This window comes from Platalea leucorodia, assembly GCF_965183815.1.
Source record: "Platalea leucorodia genome assembly, chromosome: 3".
Taxonomy (NCBI): Eukaryota; Metazoa; Chordata; class Aves; order Pelecaniformes; family Threskiornithidae; genus Platalea; species Platalea leucorodia.
This window is the reverse complement of record NC_138825.1, coordinates 77,688,300-77,708,254: the sequence shown is the minus strand read 5'-3', so window position 1 is coordinate 77,708,254 and position 19,955 is coordinate 77,688,300. Positions and strand designations below refer to the sequence as shown.

The window sequence follows — 19,955 nt, the reverse complement described above, 5'->3', positions numbered from 1 at the left end:
TGGAGTCCTGGAAAACTAGGCTGAGATCTTTGACTAGCTTTTTATTTTTGATAAATATTGGAGTGCAAGAAAAATTCCATGGTACTAGAAGAGTGCTATTATGTGCCAGTATTAAAAAAAAAAAAAAAAAAATCAAGCAAAACACTCACACACATGATAACTTGCAAAACTGCAGGCTGTCAGTCAGATTTTAGTCCAGAAAGGGTAATGGTAAAGTTGGTTCAGGATTCACACAGTAGATAACTAAAGAATGGAAATGAAATGAATTCCAGTCTCCCTGATTTCGTGGAAAAGGTTGAGTTTTGTAGATGCTGTTCTTTACGAAGAGATTGGCATTATGCAGTGTCAAGAAAGTATCTGTTAAGTAGATTGAGAAGCTAGTTAACTAACATATAAAATGAATTATTACTGAAGGATTGTTGTTGAGCGTTGCATTTTTAATGAGCACATTTTTATACCAAGCCCGGTACAACCGTTTTTTTTCCCCCCAGCAGTTTTGAATGTAACATAAATGCTAATACAAATTTGCTGTAAATTCAGAGTGGTGCTTGGCAGGGAGGGGGAGGGGGCGAAGCAATGAAAACGAGGATGCTGTGTGCAACGATTTATTTCTTAGCAGAGTTGAGATTTTGGGGAGGAGGGAGAGAGTTTGTTTTGTTTTGGTTGTTTTTTTTTTTTTTAATCTAGGCAAACACAAAATTTTACATCTAGAAATTTGGAATACAAATCATACCTACAGGAGGAGGAGCCTGTGTCCTAGATGTGATGACTTGGAAATAGATCTAAGCATTGTAATGGAAAAGCAGCTCAAAAGGAGTTCTCAAAAGAGCATTTAGACCTAATTTCATCTGGGATGGGTAAGGTGGGAATAAACAGGAGGACAGAAAGATTGTTTTAATTTTGAAAACATCTCAGTTTGACGGCAGAATGTTACGTGTGGTTTTGATGTCAGGATTTTAGAAAAGACATTGAAAAACCTGAAGAGGCTGTTGAAAAAGCCGCACATTGTTTGAGCTGGAGAATTTGTGCCCTCAGATGACAGACTTGCAGTTTACTTTGCTCAGCTTATCAAAAAGAGGACTGAGAGATGGCTTTATAATGTACAGCTATCGTCACAGGAAAAAAATACAAGTATTAGCAGACTCCTAAATCTAGTAGAAGACAGCATAATGAAAACCAGAGACTACAGAGATTCAGATTTAAAAAAGCAGAAGAAAAAGCATACGTTCATGCATTTGAAACAGTGAAGGAAGTGGCAGAGCCTCCTTGTACTGTGTTTGGGTCAAAACGGGGTGTCATTTTAGGAAGAGGTGTTTGTGTTTGAGCTAAGTACTAGTTCTTAGGCTTAGCTGTCTCTAAAATTCAGGAAATTGGAGGATCTCATGGCCTCTTCTGGTCTTAAATTGTCTGAAACTAGGGCCATGAGAGAGTCAGGGCCCCCGCTGCCTGTTGGCAACTCTCTCACTTCACCTGCACATGCAGTGAACAAGTTCAGCAGCCAGCAGGGGAACGTGCCCAGTCCATCTCGAGGGGATAACCTGCACTCAGCCCCCTCATGCTTTCGGGAGTAGACAATACTTAGTCTACTATAAATCCGTGCAGTGAGTTCAGACTGTGTTTTTCCGAGGCTTGTAACTTCCTTGGATTTGAGTGGGGTTTCACAGGACATGTATAAGACACTTCCCTGATACCAAGCAACCTTTCTTCCGAATTTGACATTCCTGGTCCACAGCATGGAAGCACTACAACTTCTTACTGAGCCACTGCTAGAGGAAAGTCTAACTTGAGGAGCAGGGTCTATAATAGCCTTACTCTCAGAAATACAGTAACTGACTGAAACTTTTACAAGTAAATATTCATTCACACACACAGATGCTTGTTCATATGAAGTCAGTTTGAGGCACCCATTCAGAATGGGAAAGATGAAAACTAGTTTCATAATGGAAGGTGGATATCAACTCTGTTTAGACTTCTGTTTACATGCTTCCCATTTAGTAAATACAAGATTGCAAGACTTCGTGTGTGTGTGTGTGTGAAAAAGTTCACATTGTCAACATCCTATGAAAGAACAACTCAAAATATCATATAATTTGATTTAGTTAATGCAATTAACTTTGGTTAAACTTACTTCCTCTGTTACATTTGGTTCATAATTCCAAAAGCATTAATTTAAGGTGGAGGGATAAGTGAGTGTAATGAAGGGAATCGGTTGTTTTGGGAAGTTATTTTTTATTACACTGAATTGTTGCAATATTATCTTGGAGTTGCAATATTATTTTTTGGTTTTCTAAAACTGGTATATACCACTGCTCGTATGGTTCTCGATAATCATTGCGACATGAGTGGACAACATTGTACTCAAAACTTGGTGAATTGATTCCTTTGGCTATCCATAACCCTTAGTTTCAGAAAGAAAAATTAAGTTTTGCAAGAGTCAACGTGTGAAAGGACGATGCTTTTGTTATGTTGGAGAAATAGCTTATCACCCAAATGACTGCTGTCACATCGTTGCAACAATAGCTCTTCTGGTCTGGTCTTGGTTAACTGTTATAGTGCAGTCCAGAGGGATAGATGTCCAGACCTAAAACTCTATTTACATTTGTTGGTGTAGGATTACGGAGATGTGTTTGAAATTGCTCAGACGATTACTTAGACAGTACCTTTTGTAATACAATATTTCATACGAACAGTCTGTAAAACTTTTTCAAATTCAATGATGTTTCCTTTGAAATAAAATCAAAATTCTGTTTTAAAGGGAAATATTAAAAGATTTTCCACTTTGGCTGACATTTCATGAAATCATGTGATACCAATACATAATAGATTAAAATAGAAAATCAGCAATTGGTAACTTTATACCATTTGAGACATCTCCTAGCTTGAAGTAGAATTTTCAAAATAGCTGCTTTTGTAATTAATACCTGAAGACCTTGTGAGTTGGTGCCCTTCTACTACTACAGTCTTTCATTTCTTGTTTCATGTGTTAGCATCAAATTTTTTCATGTCAAGAATATAAGGAGTTATTTCTATCTAAAATAATGCATCAGATATTGGTAATTACCAGTTGTCCATTAATGTTTATAAAAATAAAATACAGAGAATATATTGTATGCAATGCTGATGTGACATGCGGTTGACTTGGTAGAAAGCATCTTGTTACATTATTGTGTGCATCAATTTTTAAATTATAGTTTCCCAGTTGAGGACAATCCCAAGTTTTAGCTAATACAGTTAATATCAAATCCATACACTTAGCTTTTTTGCTTTACTGGCTATGTGACCATGTGGAAAACTAAAAAATGCTGGATGAGAGGATATTGGTCTATTTTAGTTGCTTTAGAGCAAAGTGAGAAGCAGTTTTTCAGATCTGACACACCAGGGTTTATGTGGCAGTATGGCACGCGGTAGCATTTGTCACGGCTTGAAAGTAGTTACCTCCTCGCTAGAATGGAGTCCTGTAAACGTGCTTCTCCAGTGTAATCATCCAGAAGAACTATGCTTGGTTTTCATCAAAATGTTTGTTATCATACCATCTTTTCTAAGGCCCCCTAAAATGAACAAATGTAGCCAGAGAATGCTGGGAGAGGCACCAAGCAGAATACTGACGTATAGTTCCTGAATTTTAATGCTGACGTTAACTTCCCCCATCCTTTGTGGCCTTTAATTTCTTCCCGTCAGTTTCTCTATCTATACATTGAGGGATACATTTACCAATGTTAGACTGTTGCAAAACATAAGTAGTTAATTTTTTCATTGAGTTAGTGTATGAATGAAAAATCGCCATGATAGTGGATTCTAAGGAGCTGGTGCTTGACAAGCAAATACAGTTTATAATTGTCCTTGACAAATTCTAGAAGGCTTTTGGATGGTTAGATCTGATAACTTGAACTCCACGATGTGTTTATAAAAAACTTTTTTCCTTATCTCTCTTTCTCAGCAGTTGCACGTATATCCAAAGTTCAGATGAAAATACTTTTTAAAATAAAATGTACATGTTAACTTGATTTTAAAATAACACTATCCTAAACTAGCAGTCATGCAAATGTAAGTCTTACTACCCCATCAGAGTGGTTTCGTTTCTCTGTTTACGCATAAAGGTCACTGTTCACTATGGCTTAGAAAAATCACTTTCTGCCAGTCCTCTTTCTTCGCTTCCCTTTTAAAATTTTGTTTAAAAACTAGTAATTGTGACAGTTTGGCTTGAATCTTGATCTGGTATAAGTAATTTAGCCAACAGCGTACCTTACATGTAATCTTCCAAGGTCCTAAGGGAGTAAGGAGATACACTCTTCCTCACAATATTATCTTTTAAAGTCTTCCTCTCACTTGTGCATAGCAACTACTGCCCTCTGCTGGAAATACTGACTTTTTTTTTTAGTATACTCAAACACATTTTAGCCTTTTCTTTACAAAGTTGAATAACTTTGTTTCATGGATCCTATAGTCTTTTCATTAGGTAATTAAATATATCCTTTCATCCAACTGCCAAGTACCACTGAACATAGTGTCTTAACATGATAGGAAACTATATCTATAAAACTGATTTTGTAGATGGGTAAACTAAAGAACACACAGTCTTGTTAAATGCTAAAGGTTTAATACAGAAATTCATGGAAGTTCATAAACAAGAAGTCACTGGTACCTGGGAAAGTATATCAGCCATATGCCATATTCCTGTATTCACCCTAGACAACTGCTTCTGGCCACTATTAGAAGATATGGGGCTAGATGAATCTATGGGGTTCATTATTTTTAAAGTAATTCAAATAAGGTCATGTCTTCAAAAAACAGAGCAAGGGAATTTGGCTTAGTAACCATTTGCAAACTTACTACAGCATAACAAGGCTAAGAAAATTAATATCTATGTTGTAAAAGGTTATCTTACTGTGATTTTTTTTTTTTTCCTAGAAGTTGTTAGGTGTTTCTGTAATTGGCAAAATGTAGTATTTGTGTAGATTAACACAACAAAGAAGTGGCAAACAGTTTCTGTTAGGCGATTGTTCCATTGCAATAGGTGCGCTCTACAGACCAGGGGAAAGATGTGGTTCCTACCTTGAATAGCTTGCACTTCAAAACGGAAGATGTAACTAAGCTTAAAAAAAAAACCAAACAAACAAACAAAAAAAAAAGTGTCACCATTTTCAAAGGCAACCAGTGATTTAGGAATGCAAGTGTCTGTCTTGAAGGCAATTGAATGTCTCCCCTATATGATGCCACAACTCAGCTGCATTTGCAGTTTAATGATTCTGAATCATTTTGAGGGAATTACCTTCATTACAAACTGCTAAATGTATCCGCTGTATAATTTGGTGTCATCTTTAGGATCGTCGGGTGTAGTTGTAAATAAACATACCTTGGAGTTGTTCACAAGTGAGCACTATTTTCAGTAACTTTTTAGAATCATAGTTTTCCTTAGTTTGATTTTGATCTTAGTTTTGTCCCCAGCAGATTAGCTTTTACAGGTTGAGCTCTGGACTGAGAGTCTGTCTTTCATTAGCTACATTTGCTTTAAGAATTTAATCAGCTTCTACACTCCCCCCAAAAGTTGCCTTATCTAATGCAAAAGTATGTTTTATAAAATACACTTAAAAAACTTATTTCAGGTGGAAATACTGTAATGTAGTAATATTGTTAGTCAAACCTCCTTTCTGTTTCATACCTTATTTTATGTGTATCAGGGCTTAATTTTGGAAAACACTCCCTTCAGTGAAAGCTGCGTAAACCTTGAGGTTTTAGATCCTATACTTTATAGACCAGGGAATACACAAAGACAAGATTTTTGAAGCTGATTGTAGTTTTAAGGGTTTGCCTTTTTACTTCAATTTTTTGTTTCTTTAAATGCCTGAATGTACTTTCTTTTTAAAGCTTTGTTGACCATGGTTTTGAAATCTTGACAGTAAGTGCCAATATTGAAATAGACCTATAAATAGAATGACCTATAAACCTAATTCCCATAGCTTCTCTGTTCTTTTGAAAACTTGAAAAAAATCACAAGATCATTTGAATTGTGATCTAGTAGATTATTTAAGGGGAACTTACATGTAATTTTGATGTATATATACTCCTTTCTTATGGCCTTCTGTGTTTTACCTGCGTCTGGCTGTTGAAATTGTTTGTAGGCTTGTTTGCTTACTGTGCAAAGCAACAGAAACCTCTTCATACACCACTGTCATACACGAATATAAAATTGTTTATGAATACGAAAAAAAAAAGCTGGAAGTTACAAGCATCTTCTTAATCAGCAGAAGAGCAAAGGTCTGAAACGGCTTTTCATTATGAGAAATGTGACTAAAACTTATGCTGTAAGATCAAGCAAAATCAGTTCTTACCAGGATTCTGTGATGAGGTAACCTGAGATAGCAGGGGGCTGTACTTGATCCAGAAAATATCTTCTACTCCCAGAGTTTATAGATCTCAGAATCCTGCTCTACTGATCATCCATGTGGGTGTCAGAGCTAGAAAACAACTTAGACAAAGGATGTGCAGTAGGTATAAAATGGTATCAACACCAAAATGCAGTTAGGAAATTCCAGAATGACTGTTGCTTGTGTTAGCTGAGTTTTTCCTTCCTTCTGCATAGGCACTACAGTAATAATCATTGCTATGTGATATTGTAATTACATGATCACATACAGCTGAATGCTGCCTTGCATAATTGGCTTCTGTCATAGTTTGCACCAGAGTTAGTGTGTGATACTATTCTTACTTAAAAAAAAAAAAAAAAAACAAAAAACAAAAAAAAAAAACAACAACAACAACAACAAAAAACCCCAAAACCAGAAAAACCCAACCAAAACCCCACCTTTCACTGTTGGCAATTGTAATCTTAATTTTCTGGACGTTCTTCTTGAGGCACTGAGTCCTAGACTGCCATAGTGATGGCTCTAACTGAAGTCAGTGAACGTTGTACTTGGAATTTGTAGTGTTCCGTGAAACCTGAAAAATCAACTTTCAGAGGTCCTTAACCTGGTATCAAGAGCTCGCATATGCTTTTAACTTTAATTTCTCTGTCCTCTGTTTCTAAAGTGGAGGTAGTATCACTTTCTCAATTCACAGCCGTAGTTGCGGAGATAAATTCATTACTGCAGATGAATTACCTAGCTGTTGTGGTAACAAAAGCCAAAGAAGAAATGCATAATTATTCTTCTACACAAGCATTTGAAAAGTCCATGAAAAATGAGATCTTGTGACACACCAGAAATGAAGACAAAACATGTATCCATCAGTGTGCTGTATATGAGACTCACTGTTTTGCGTACTGGGTAGGTCAAGCGTCCTGGGAGAGGGGGAAGCATCAGTTAATATAAGTCAAGACTATAGCATATATCCAAGAGAGAAAGATTAAGGTTGCACAGGCAACTGCTGTCTAACATCTGTGTCTGACTGTTCAGCTTTCATAATGTTTTTAAAATGTAGCTTTCATTTGTGTGATTACTGCTGGAAGCATCACTGGTGTGTTTATTTTTGGTGTCCTCCATCTTAGTAACTAAAACATACATTAAAGACTATTTTAAAAGAAAGAATAATGAATCGATTAGTGAATATTTTAACAAACAAGTTGTATAGCCTCATGTTAAGTAGCGTTCAGACAAGTCAAAATACTGATTTTAAAGTCGCAGGGCAGCTCATAATGCTTGGTTAGGAAGCTCCAAAACAAAACTGCATGTTATTTTAATCTTTCCTCAGTGTGCCCTCTGATGTGACCTTTAATTACACCATGACAGGCCTTTTTTTCCCACCAGAAGCCTTCAGTAAAACTTGATAAGAAATTGCCTTCTTCATTAAATTCTCAGTTTATTAATAATGTTTCAAACGAACTTCTCATCTTTGCCTGTAACTTACAGAGCTTTCCAACAGATTTGCACTGCCATCAGTGTCTTTAAATGTTTTAACCAAGTTAGCTGTGCCCTAACTATCTTACATTTTAGTTTAAACTTCAGCATGCAGCTGCATCAGAGATCATGCCTTAGGTTTTTCTGTTCCTTTCTTGAATTACGATCTTAAAATATTACCTCAGTGGTCTGTTTTATCAGCCCTACCAGTGATAGACTGTGGGTCCTTTGGAAACAACAGAGAGCACTTTATAATTTTTTGTTATTGCTTAATGTCTAAGTTGGAAATAGTATTTAGTCTTAAACTGTATTTTGGTTTTAGGAAGTTTTGGAGTCTTGGAGTACCTGCACTAAATTGTAGTTATGGTGAATCACAGTTCTTCAGGATGTTATTGGAACTGGCCCTGGAATATCTTCCAACATAAACAAAAATAAGTTTTCTCTTGAGATGAAATATCTTTTTCTAACATATGTAAAGCTTTCTATATTCTTCAGACGATCTCTAGAAGATGAGCTACTTTGTCACTGATGAGTCAACAAAGAAGAAGGATGCTTTATACTTTAATTAAATGGAATATATAATAGGAACAGGAGACGACTAACTCTTAAAACAGTCCACAGAGAGCTCCAAATAATAAACATCCTACTTGAACTGAGATGATGATAGCTGAAAATGCATTAAGTAGACAGAGGAAACAAAAACAAATGAAGGCGAGAACTCAGTCAAGTAGGCTGAAGTGGAGTAAACACTTTGTTAGGAGGGCAGCCCATGTTAGTGCTAATGCGTTTTGCATTAGTATGATGCCTATAAAATACTGACTCCTGGCATCAGAGTTAATGACAAAAATCTACAACAGTTTTACCTTATATACACATGCAGAACAATAATTCCATAAGAAAGATTCTTATCTGTTAATGTTGTTTTTTTTTTTAAAAGAAAAATATTGCAGCATGGGAAAGAACTGGTAACAAATGGTAAGTGACAATTGTTACACAAATGCATTATGGTTCTGAAGTTGAGTTTTGATCGATAATTGATGAAACAAAAAAAGATCAGACAGTACTAGAAACACACACCAAATCAAGTTGTTATTTTTAGAATGTTGTTCAGTGGACCAGATTAATCAGGCTAAACTTTTAATAAGAGGATTACATATATATGCGTCAATATTAGGAGGATTTGTAGCTTCATTAGCAACTTCAGAGGAAGTAATAGCTTCATGTATGCTACTGACTAAAAGGGAATACTTTCTGTGACTGGGTGAGATTCGTAAAATACAGTTCAGCCCTGGAGGGTTATACAGAGGACAACGGTAAGTGTCTACAATCATTTGCCACTAGTCTTGTCATCTTGTCCCAAGCCTGTATCGTTGGCCGTCGGGACCCAGCCAGTACTTGCTGCAAGGTGAGGAAAAAGGGCCCTGTAGGCAGTACTGGAAAGGGGAGGGGAGGGCTGTTGGCTGCTGAAACAGCAGAAATCTGCTCCTCAGTGGAGCTTCTGTACATGGGCTGTACCCCCAGAATCTCTAGCAGTGGTGTAATCTGGCATTGAACCCATTTTCCCTGGCTCCCTTTTCTGTGTGGCACAGAGTTGGTACACAGGTACTTGTGCCAGCCTCCTGCCAGTTTTGCAAGGGCAAGAGGCCAGTGAGAATGTGGCTTGAGACGCTGTCAGGGTGTCTTGAGACGCTGCATCGTGGTCTCCTGCGTTTCGAGCATTTTGAGTGTAGCTGGTGAGTTAGAAAAGCTTCGAAGCAATTGCAGGTAGCGTGGAAATCAGGCCAATAGCAAGGTTAGAGGAATACAAAAAGGGCTTTAAACTGTCCCCGGAGCATTTGCAAATTTGCTAGTTGTTCCTTCTTTTTGCAGTAAGTAGAGTAAGGCAGAAGGAAATTAAAGGACTTGTCCAAGATGAGAGCAAGTCATGTTGAAAACAAGATTAAAAGCTTTGTCTTCATCTCCAGGGTTATGTCTTTCTAAACTCTGAAAGGAGAGGGTTTGAGAACTCCTGTATGTAAAGAACTACAGCTGATGGCAACTGAGCCATATATAATGACAGACAGACTGACTCGGAGTTTCAGTTGCATCTCGCCAGACTTGAGTCTTGGCAGAGGGGTACAAACTTACTCTATTAAAATACTCCTGGCTGCTAGGCTCAGATTTTTCTGATTGTAAGATTTTGGAGTGTCCAGAGGCACGTTTCTGCCAACATTTACAGATTATTATCACTTAGCACTGGCATAGGTGTTTCAGAAATTCTTGTTAAACAGCTCAAAATGATTTGCCTTTTATGTCCTTTATTAGAGGAATTTTTGAATTGCCTGCTTTTTGCACTGCTGAAGTAGATTAAATTCTTGTTTGGCTGTGATAAAGATGCATATTGTAACCCTCTATGAACTGTGGTTTCATGTCTGTATAAAAAGCAAAATATTCCATCTTCCTTTCTTCCAATTTGAAATGCATTAGCCTTAATTTTGTCCTCCACCTGTTTCTTCTCTCCGGCGCCCCAGGTTTTTCGTTTTCATGTGTGGATATCCACCAAGGTGCCCACCAAGTTCTTAGATACATAGCTCAGCGGTTGGGCACTTTGGTTTGTGGATTTTGCAAAAGTTGGAAGCCTTCAATTTTTATTTATTTATTTATTTATTTTACAAGCCAGCTTTTAATATTTGATACTTTGTACTTCAAATGAGGAGAGTGTATTCATATGGTTTGGGTGAGAAAGTATATCACATTGGGGCAATACAGAATAATTCCTCAGGGTTTGGGGCTTCAGCAGAAGAGTGCTTGGGCTCTTCATGTGATAAAAGAGTGAACCTGAATAGCAGTGATGTCTGTAATTTCTTACCTAAAGAGAGACATGAGAAATTATTTCCTTTCTCCCATACAATTCGATCACTGCTGTTGTCCCTCTCGGGTACTCGGCACGCAGGCATACTTGGTCTCTCTGTCCTTAACAACACTTCAGTCCTAAGTACGGAATAAAAATTACCATTACCGAAACCATTTGCTTACCACCAATCTTAAAATCTCCAGCAGCATCCGAGTTGTGTTGCTTTTAGTGCTTCCGTTGTTTTCTTTTGCACTTGATACGATGTCCAGCTGGCTGTCGCTTGTATCTGATGGTGAGATATGCAGTGGGCTAGCTCTGTAATGTTTCCATCCAGCAGTTCCTTTCACTTTCTTGAACCTTTTCATGCTTTATTTTGTCAAAACATTTTGAGTTCAGCTACTCTTTGTCCAGATGAGATTTTTTTCAGAGGTGATGAATGAAGCTGTTGCTGGTGGCCCTCGTGATGATTAATTTCTTGGTTTCTGGTTAAGAAGTCCGTAGTAGTGGCTGGGGGACTGAAATGGAGGGAGAAAATAAACAGTATATGTAACTTTGAGGAGAGGATGTAGTATGTACTACTCTTAAATACTGCTAAAAACACTTGGAAGTTTTTGTAATAATTCTTTTATATAGATGTCACGGGGAAGTTGCGTGGTTGTGAATGGGACAGCAGGGTGATTCATGAGACTGCAAATGGGAGAACTGGCTTAGAGTCAGAGGCTTTAATACCTGCTGGGGGGGTAGCTGGTGAGAAGCTCTAGCTTATTCCCATTAATTTTCAGAAGAACTTTTGGAATGCCATCAGGGCTTCGCTCTCCGGTGCTCACGCATAGACCATTTATACGGGTTTTTCATTCTTGCATCTAAATAAAACCCAAAGTCCTGGTCATGAACAGCCATTAATAATTGCTCAAAATAACTTCTTGCAGAAGGGTTCTAGTCAAGCAGTTATGCTTGGCCTACAGCAAATTTGTCTAGCAATTTTAGAGAAAATATTTTTCATTTACTGTTTTTAAGGTATTAGCAGTATTGCAGTGCTTTATAACCATATGATACTGTGGGTACAGCACATTTCATTAGCTGGGAAGGAAGCTGTGACATTATCATGCAAAATGCTGCTGCTCTTGCTCTATGGAGTAGTTGCATCCAAGATACTGAAGTACTTGCACAAGTAAAACTAATGGGATGAATTTCAGGAGTATGAAGTTTTTCTCCGAAATACGGTGACTTAATAGCTCAAGATAAAGTGCTGCCTGCAGTACTGATAGGGTAGATCTTGCAGAAAAAATTATCTTCCATGTAATGAAAAAGTACTTTTAAATGAGTGTATTGGAATGTGTACTTGAATGAGCTACTACTATTTGTGCGTATCTTCTCTTGATGGTTTAGATACACAAGTAGAAACTAGTAAGTTCTTATTAAAGATTTTTACGTCATCATGACAGGTGAAACCATGAACAAAGGAACTGCTACAAAATTGCATTTTGTCTGTTTGTCCTGTTGCTTTCAGTACTTAGAACATAAGATTTTTATTCAGTCTGGGTTAGTCTTGGGTAAACTAAATGCAGGTCTACTTATGATTTATTAACTAGCCTATGCATTTGCGTTTAAAAATCTTGCTGCTGGAAAGCATCCTAATAGCTGTTCAAATTATTTATGCTTCAGGCTGACTTTGTAGCTTAACCATGTTTTTTCTTTTCTTCTATGGATTAGTTTATAGTGATTGTTTTGTTTGAGGGGGTCAGAGAGAGCATGACATTGTCAGGATGCAGAAGAGCCATATTTTTAATTATCAAACACTGTTCAGGTAAAGCCAACAGTATGAATGAGCATCCATATATACCTATGTCAGTAAAGGCAAGCAAGCATTCCTGAAGCAAGATATGAAGAAACAAAAATAAGAATATAATCAGAACTTTACATCCTCTCTTCTCTAATTGTAGTATTTCAAGATACAGTGTTTATGTATCATTCTATCATGGGTTTCCATTTTTTGTGGTTTGTTTTGTTTCAGCCTCTTGGGGCCAGTGACTATTTGGAGATATCGGAGCATTTTGACACGGTCTTTGTTCGTGACATACCACTTCTTACAATGGCAAAAAGGACACAAGCTCGTCGTTTCATTACTCTTATTGATACCTTTTATGAGCATAAGGTGAGAACCAAGCCGTTCCTATATGTATAGGTATAATATTGGGAGCCCTAAACCCTGACTGTTAGAATTGGTTTGAAGTAAGGCTTTCTGTAGTAATGATTTGGAAAACATAAGCAGAATGAAGTAGCACTGCAAAGAAACATCATTCTAGCTTCACAAAAAAAGGCCCCATTTCAATAAAGGCAAATAAGGAGTTGGGTTTTTTTTATTTATTTCTGTGAGTATATAAGCATGACCATAAATAAAAGCCTGAGCTCATTTGCCTTTCTTGAATAGTGATGTTATTTCTTTCCTAACCCAGGAAAACCACAGAAGCCATGTCATCGTTTTAATAATGAAAGATTGTGCTGCCAACTGTGCTGGAGTAAATTTAAATTTTTTAAATTTTAATCTGTATGGGCAGTTGGTCAGGAATCAGTGCCTTCCTGAACAGGGTACTGAGGAGTTAATAGTATAGTTACATTATTAAGTTTATAAGGAAACAGTCACTGTAGGCTTTACATTAGATTGCAGAACTGCTAATGGAATAGTAATGATAAATGCAGCACCTCATGTGGATTTACAGAGGTTTCAATCATGGAAGCAAAATCAGCGCTACTAAAACAAAGAGAAGTTCATGTTTAAGATGATTTTTTTAAAAGTAATACAAGATATGAAACCCTATCTTATGTGTGATTATATAGGCACACACTTAAATATTTATGCAATCAGGAAATATCGATTGAGATTTTTTTTTTCCCCAGAGTCCCAGCAAGATGATCAGAAAGGCCCCGATTCAGCAAGATATTGAACTAACTAAGTGTATGCATAGTCTCATTCAAGTCAGCCACATTCTTTGTGCTTTATGATTTGGAAATGGACAATTTCTAAGAGGATATGATAAAATTTATAAACTAATAATAGTGTGTTAGAAATAGGGGGAGTGGAGTGGTCTGCTCTTTCTATGTGCTGGCATGAAGAATTGCAAGCAAACAGCTGCTTTCTGTTACTACCTCCATAGGAAAAACACAAGTGTTAAACTCCCGTCACAAGTAGTTGTTTGGAAAAAATACCCGAGAGAGCGTATTTGTGGAGACCTGTCCACAATGCAAACATTTTGCCTGCATGCTCTCAGCAAGTGTCTCCCTCTGTAATACTGTTTTGGTCTGTCTTCATTGCAGCCCCCCAGGGATACTGTATCTCACTGCACATTGCGTCTCCTCCCAGCAGATATGAAAACAGCATCGTTATTGTTATTAGCAAATAATGTGCACTTGAGTAGCATAGGTGAAAGCAAGAGTGGCTCCACTCAGCCTTCTGGGGAATTTGGAATTTAAACATTCTTTAGATGGAAATATGTGTGCAGTGCACTCTACCTGCTGAGAGGAATGTAACTACGAGGGGAAAGAAAGCATTGGTGGCTAACACTTTATAGCTGTTATTTTAGAAAGTAAACTTGATTGTGAACTCATTGCCTGTATAGCAGAGATTCTGAGTATTTAATAGCACAGTTATGCTGTTCTCTGAGTAAAAGTTACATGAGTTGTTATTGAGAAAAAGGTCCTGTAAGGTTAATACTCCAAATGACTAAGGTGAATCTGTAACAGCAGTGCTAATAAGAGATAGGGAAAATACCTGAAAAAAACCCAAGGTTGCAATTTGAAGTTTGCTTTTCATCAAACATGTATTTTATCCCTTTTCTGTAAAGCCCAAGCGATGATATTGTTGCCTGTTTTCCTTCTCTCAGGTGCGTATTATTTGTTCTGCGGTGACTCCTCTCCAAAGCTTGTTCCTGGTAGAACATGACAATGGTGAGCTAGAGGACAACAGAGTGTTGATGGATGATTTGGAGTTGAGCCAGGTACATGATATTAACATCGTCTCCCTTTTGTAACAAAATTGGTTTTGGTCTCATAATTACAGCAGCATTTTAGGAAGAGGAATCAAGTAAACATTTAACTAGCGATTTGCTGCTTTTTCTGCAGTGTATCTGTCACTCTCATAATTGCATGTTACGTTATTTATTCATAGTCAAAGAAAATGTTACAATATATAGAACCATTTTGCATAAGTTTTAGGGTCATTTTGATGGTTAATCATTATACCTGTTCAATCATGTATGAAAATACTGATTTAAGTTTAGCCTCTACATTTAAAATACAGAAATAAAAGATGGTCTGTTCTACCTCTTCCTAGACTATATAGGACTGCCTTACAAATGCTCACAAACAGTACTGTTTTGCATGTTCCTTATTCTGTTTTTCCTTTTCCCTATAATCTAGTTATTTTTAATGAATTTTTAAATTATTTGTCTAAATCAGTATACGATTCATCAACAGAAAAGTGAACATAGATGGTTAACATGTCACCATGTTGTTTTAAACCCAAATTACTGTTTTGCTATGTTCCTTCAGAGGATTACCTAGCTGAAATGGGTGTTTTTCTGTAATTTTTGGACACCAATTTTATTTTCTTGGTGCCATGCTGCTGTCTTGTGTTGTCAAAGCCTGTGAAGCACTCGGCCTTAGAAGTGAGACAGGGTGCACGTCGGTACAGCTATGTCTCTCACAGTTCTGTGGTGCTGTTCTTGTGTATTAATGTAGGATTCTGCCAAAGGACTCTCCATGTTCACAGGAGAAGAGGAAATCTTTGCCTTTCAGCGTACTGTCTCACGGCTTACAGAAATGCAGACTGAACAGTACTGGAAAGATGGGGACAGAAGCAAAAAACCGTTATAATGAAAAATTGAGTAAAATCATCAAGAAGTAAAACTACAGAATTGGAAAGCTTTTTAGCACAACTGAAATAATAATTGCACTTTATCATCTGGACCATGTTTTCTTTCATCAGTTGTTTTTTGTGCTTAAGGAGAGTCGGTTATTGTTCTGTGCCACCAGTGTGTGGACATGTGAAATTTTGCCTTCATTTTCTTTTCTGTAAAATACAACTTTGATGTTCAGGAAGTTTAATGGGGTTAGAATTTTTCTGGAAAATTGGTCTAGAGGCAAAGTTAATGAGCCATGCAGGGTTCACAGTAGACTTGTAATGTCACGTGAAGAGGGCACTTTGTGGTTCATGCACTGCTTCTGTCACGTACAATGCAGTTTGCAAAAAGGAAAGATCAGATGCTTTTCTTTATGAAACTCCTGATACTGTATAGGTCCCTGTTAGAATCCTGGAAGACTTCTGTAGCATGTTTTGGTTTGGTTTTTTTTTCCTGTTTTTTGCGTGTAGCCATCTGCTGACTTTCAGGCTCTAAGAGTTTCTTGTAATCAGACTGTTGCTCAGTCTGGTTCATTGAAAACTGACGGTTTGAACCAAGAGAGAAGCCTGAGGAGGAGCTTGAAGGTACTTGAAACCGCACAGGATTAAGATCTAAGTAATCTTGGATGGGAAAAGAAACTATAATAAGACAGGGTATACTGTAACATGTAAGTGCAAGTTAATACTCTTCCTAAATTTTGCAGTTCTTGCAAGCCTGGATATGCTGCCTCTACACCAGTGACCTCTCTCTACCCTGAATTTTCTCAGGCTTCATCTGTACCAAACCTCCCATTGCTGCTAGCACACTGGCTCTCGTCTGAGGGGAGCAGTACTGCTGGGGCAATTCATCATCTTGCAACAGGAACGTGTTTTATGGAAAAGATGGGATATTAACTAATTCCCCAAAACACATCACCCATCCTCGTGTTTGTAGCTGGAAACTTTCTTTTAGTTAAAAATGCAATTGTATCATTCTTGGTTTTAATCTAGCCGAAACAAAATATGGTATTGCGTGTATTGGTTTATACTGTATTTTTATAAAAAGTCATTTTAAGAGCTTATTTAGAAACCCTCCGTAGGGAAAAATATTATGCAGATGGACTGAAAAGATTGCCCTAATTTCTTAGGGAGGAGATATATAACACACAGTCCCCAAATTTGAGGGGTTTTCTTGGATTTTGCAGCATGACCTTTTTCTTGTACTGTATCTGTTACCAAAAATTTTCTTCTCTGCCTTTGTTAAGCCTGATTAAATTGTTTCAATCGTAACCCCCGTCACAATTACAGAAAGCCTTTAAAAGGGACTTTCAGGGGGCAGACTGGAGAGGTCCTGTGCAGTTGCATGTGTTATGGCAACACAGATGTTTTGGAGCCGTGTGCTCAAGTCTGGTTTTCTGTTCTGATCACTTCTGTTTGCCCTGGAAGTTACTTATACTGGCTATACCTGTTCTTCAGAGAATTTTTAAAGCCTATAAATATAGTTTACAACTTAGGCAACTATGTTGTTATTCCCACAAGGGTGACTACCATGGAGAATTTTAATGCATATTTATGAAAAACCTAATCAGAATACATTGCTTATACTTAAGAATAACCAAATACTTGCTTTATATTTTCAGAGATTTTTATTAGGTTTCTCAACAGAGGGACTATTGAGATTCATGCATGTGTGTCTGTATATACACACACATATGTATACTTAATTTATACATATATATAAATATAGATAAAACTAATATATGTAATTTAAGTGTGTATGGTTCTATATTTATACATGGCAGTCTATACTCATCAGCCTGGGCCTGTGCTGATAACTCTCCTGAAGCTTCAGCCTTGAATTTTTTTCTAGTAGCCTTCAGATGCCTCCTGCTTTGTCTGAACCAGAATGTATTGCGGGAAAATGGGAGGTGGTGGTAGATACCCTAAAGCATCTTGCATCTGGATATTTATTTGCGTTATTTTAAAAGCTGTTTATGTTTAGCCTGTATGTCCTCCTCCATCGCATGGTACAGGGGAAGTGCATAATCTTGCAGAACACAGGTGAGACATTTGGGACGTGTGAGAGCAGAGGTCCTGGCAGGTTCTGCATTCCCACGGAGACTGTCTCAGGCCCGGGAAGTGAAGCGTTTCTCCACGGTCTGCGTGGGTGATGACCAGCCTCGTTTAACCAGGGGCTCCCTGCAGCTCCCTGGGCAGAGGTGCTTGTGCTCCAGCTGGCGCAGCTTTGCCTGTCGGTATTTGAGGCTTTTCTGCAATCTGAGCACCCATCCCAAATGCAGATACTCCAGATTTTTGGAAGCTCCTAAATGCAGTGGGACTCAAGTATCACTGAAGGCCTCCTGGGATGTAGGTGAGCTCTGTCAAACCACAGGAGGGAAGTTCCCAAAAGCTTACAGAGCCAGCGTGGCTTCCAGGGCATATTCCTAAATAAAACCACAGTGCAGTCTTTCCTTGGCCAGCAAGGAAGCCATCTGTTGGTAGGTGCCGGCAGTAATCAAGGAGAAAAAATGGGCAATATTCCAGAAAGGTTTTGGGGCTGAAAGAGGCTGTAAACAAGAAAAGCTACTTAAATCACTGTGCAGTATTTGTGGTTGCACTGCAGAGTGTGGATTGCCACTTTCAGGTCAGGACCACAAGGAAAGACTGATGGGACCAATTTGTCAGCCAGGCCAGATGCCGGGGCAGAGATCCCCACAGCAACCACAGAACAAGCCTATTTATGTCTGTCCACTTCCCTGAAGAAAGTGAGGCCCTATATGCTTATTTTACGATGCTGCTAATACTGCTGTAGCATGCATAGAGTCTCTTTCCAATAGTGAATTGGGGTGAGGCTGCTTATGAGGCCAGGCAACTTCCAGGCACCTGGCGCTGGGCAGAATCTGTCACTGGGGCACGATGGAGGACACCAGGTATGTCCTGCCCCAGGGCACTCCCAGCAGTCCTGGCCCCTGCCGCCTGGCCTGCTCCTCCCTGCTGTCAGGCAGCAGCAGTGCCTGCCTTTTTATTCCCACTTTAAGATGTTTTAGTTGCCAAAACGTAAACAGTGAGATGCCTGTGAGTAAATGATGCACACTCCTTAATGGCCTTAAAATTGCTGGATTTATGCTGGATGCTTCTATCCCAAGTTCAAGTATTGGCTTTTTAGGTTTTTCTTAACTTGCAAATTCATTTCATCTCAGATCTGCAACCTGTTTTTATTTCCCTTTTAGTCATTCAGCAAACATTATTGCTGAGTTATTTTTAAAGCTCTTTTCAAGTAACCTTATTGATGTGGTATGATATTTTGCTGTCACGGGAAGTAAAATCCTTGTGATTATGGACCACGTGAAACATTTTGTGTTGGTTTATAAAGGCCACATCCTGGCTGAGAATCTCTCAGCTAACTTACTTCAAATACTTGATTGACGAAGGAATGTTCCCAATGCCTGAAAATTTAAATTACGGCTCCTGTGAGCACAGTTACTGTATCCATATAGACATTTTATCTTTAAAGTTGTATTTTCATTTTGCATTCTTGTGCAGTAGCTCTTACTTATATTTTTTTAATAAATAATGCAATTCTGTCTTTCAAAGTTACTGGTTTTCTCTATTTACCTTGGTGCAGATAGAGGGAACAATTGCATTATTTTGGGTGTAACGAGACAGCTGCCTCCCGCAGGTCTTTGGAGGGATCGAAGATGCGCTTCTTGCTGTTGTTGCTTTTTGATCTAAAAAAAGGAAAACCGTTAATGGCTTTTTTTGAGTAAAGGTGATCATAATGACACTATAGCTGGATAGATGTCACCTATTTTGCAGCATTTTAAACATGAAAAAAACTGACCAGGTTTCAAACAGTGCTCAGCATGGTCACCAGCCGTCTAACAAGGAGGAAGGCTAGTCTCTCCATCAAGACCCATCTCAGAGTATCAAGATCCAGGAGTTTTCTTATTGCAGTTACCTGGATCTGAATAATCCCAGTGCCTCAGTTTCCCTGTTGCTAAAGTGGGAATGATGTTACTTTCTTATTTGCTAACACTGGAGTTCTGCCAGGCTTCACTCATTAATATTCTAAGATGCTTGCTGAGGCTCTGGGTTGAAAATACTTCAGTAAAGTATGTAAACAGTGCAAAAAATAATTTAGCTACTCAAAGTGGATTAGTTTCCTTGTTTGGGTTACAGAATTAATGCTATCAACTAAACACCACATGCCTCTTTGTAGTGATGATTTTTTTTTAATAATGCATCTATTTTAAAGAAAAAAATTCTGAGGTTTGTGATTAAAACCCTAACCAATTCATGTAGTTTTTCTTCTACCTGTAATGACAAATTGCTTATATGTTTCTTTACAACCTTAGTTTTCCTGTATTTGTGAGCTACAGTGGCTTTGTAAATTCTGTTGGGATTTTCCTTGTAT

At 37.9% G+C, this 19,955-nt stretch overlaps 1 protein-coding gene across 3 annotated transcripts in view; it reads left to right on the top strand.

Annotated features, from left to right (window-relative positions):
* AFG1L (AFG1 like ATPase) overlaps nucleotides 1–19,955 on the top strand; it is a 74,115-nt gene extending 54,160 nt beyond the window's left edge. For 2 of the 3 annotated variants that reach the window (XM_082307081.1, XM_082307080.1), the window contains 3 exons: nucleotides 12,680–12,820; nucleotides 14,547–14,660; nucleotides 15,403–19,955. In XM_082307081.1, the coding sequence (XP_082163207.1) occupies nucleotides 12,680–12,820; nucleotides 14,547–14,660; nucleotides 15,403–15,537 (390 nt within the window). In that variant the 3' untranslated portion in view covers nucleotides 15,538–19,955. Of the gene's footprint in view, nucleotides 1–12,679; nucleotides 12,821–13,563; nucleotides 13,622–14,546; nucleotides 14,661–15,402 lie in introns of all 3 variants that reach the window. The other variant, XR_014227688.1, reaches the window with a different exon arrangement.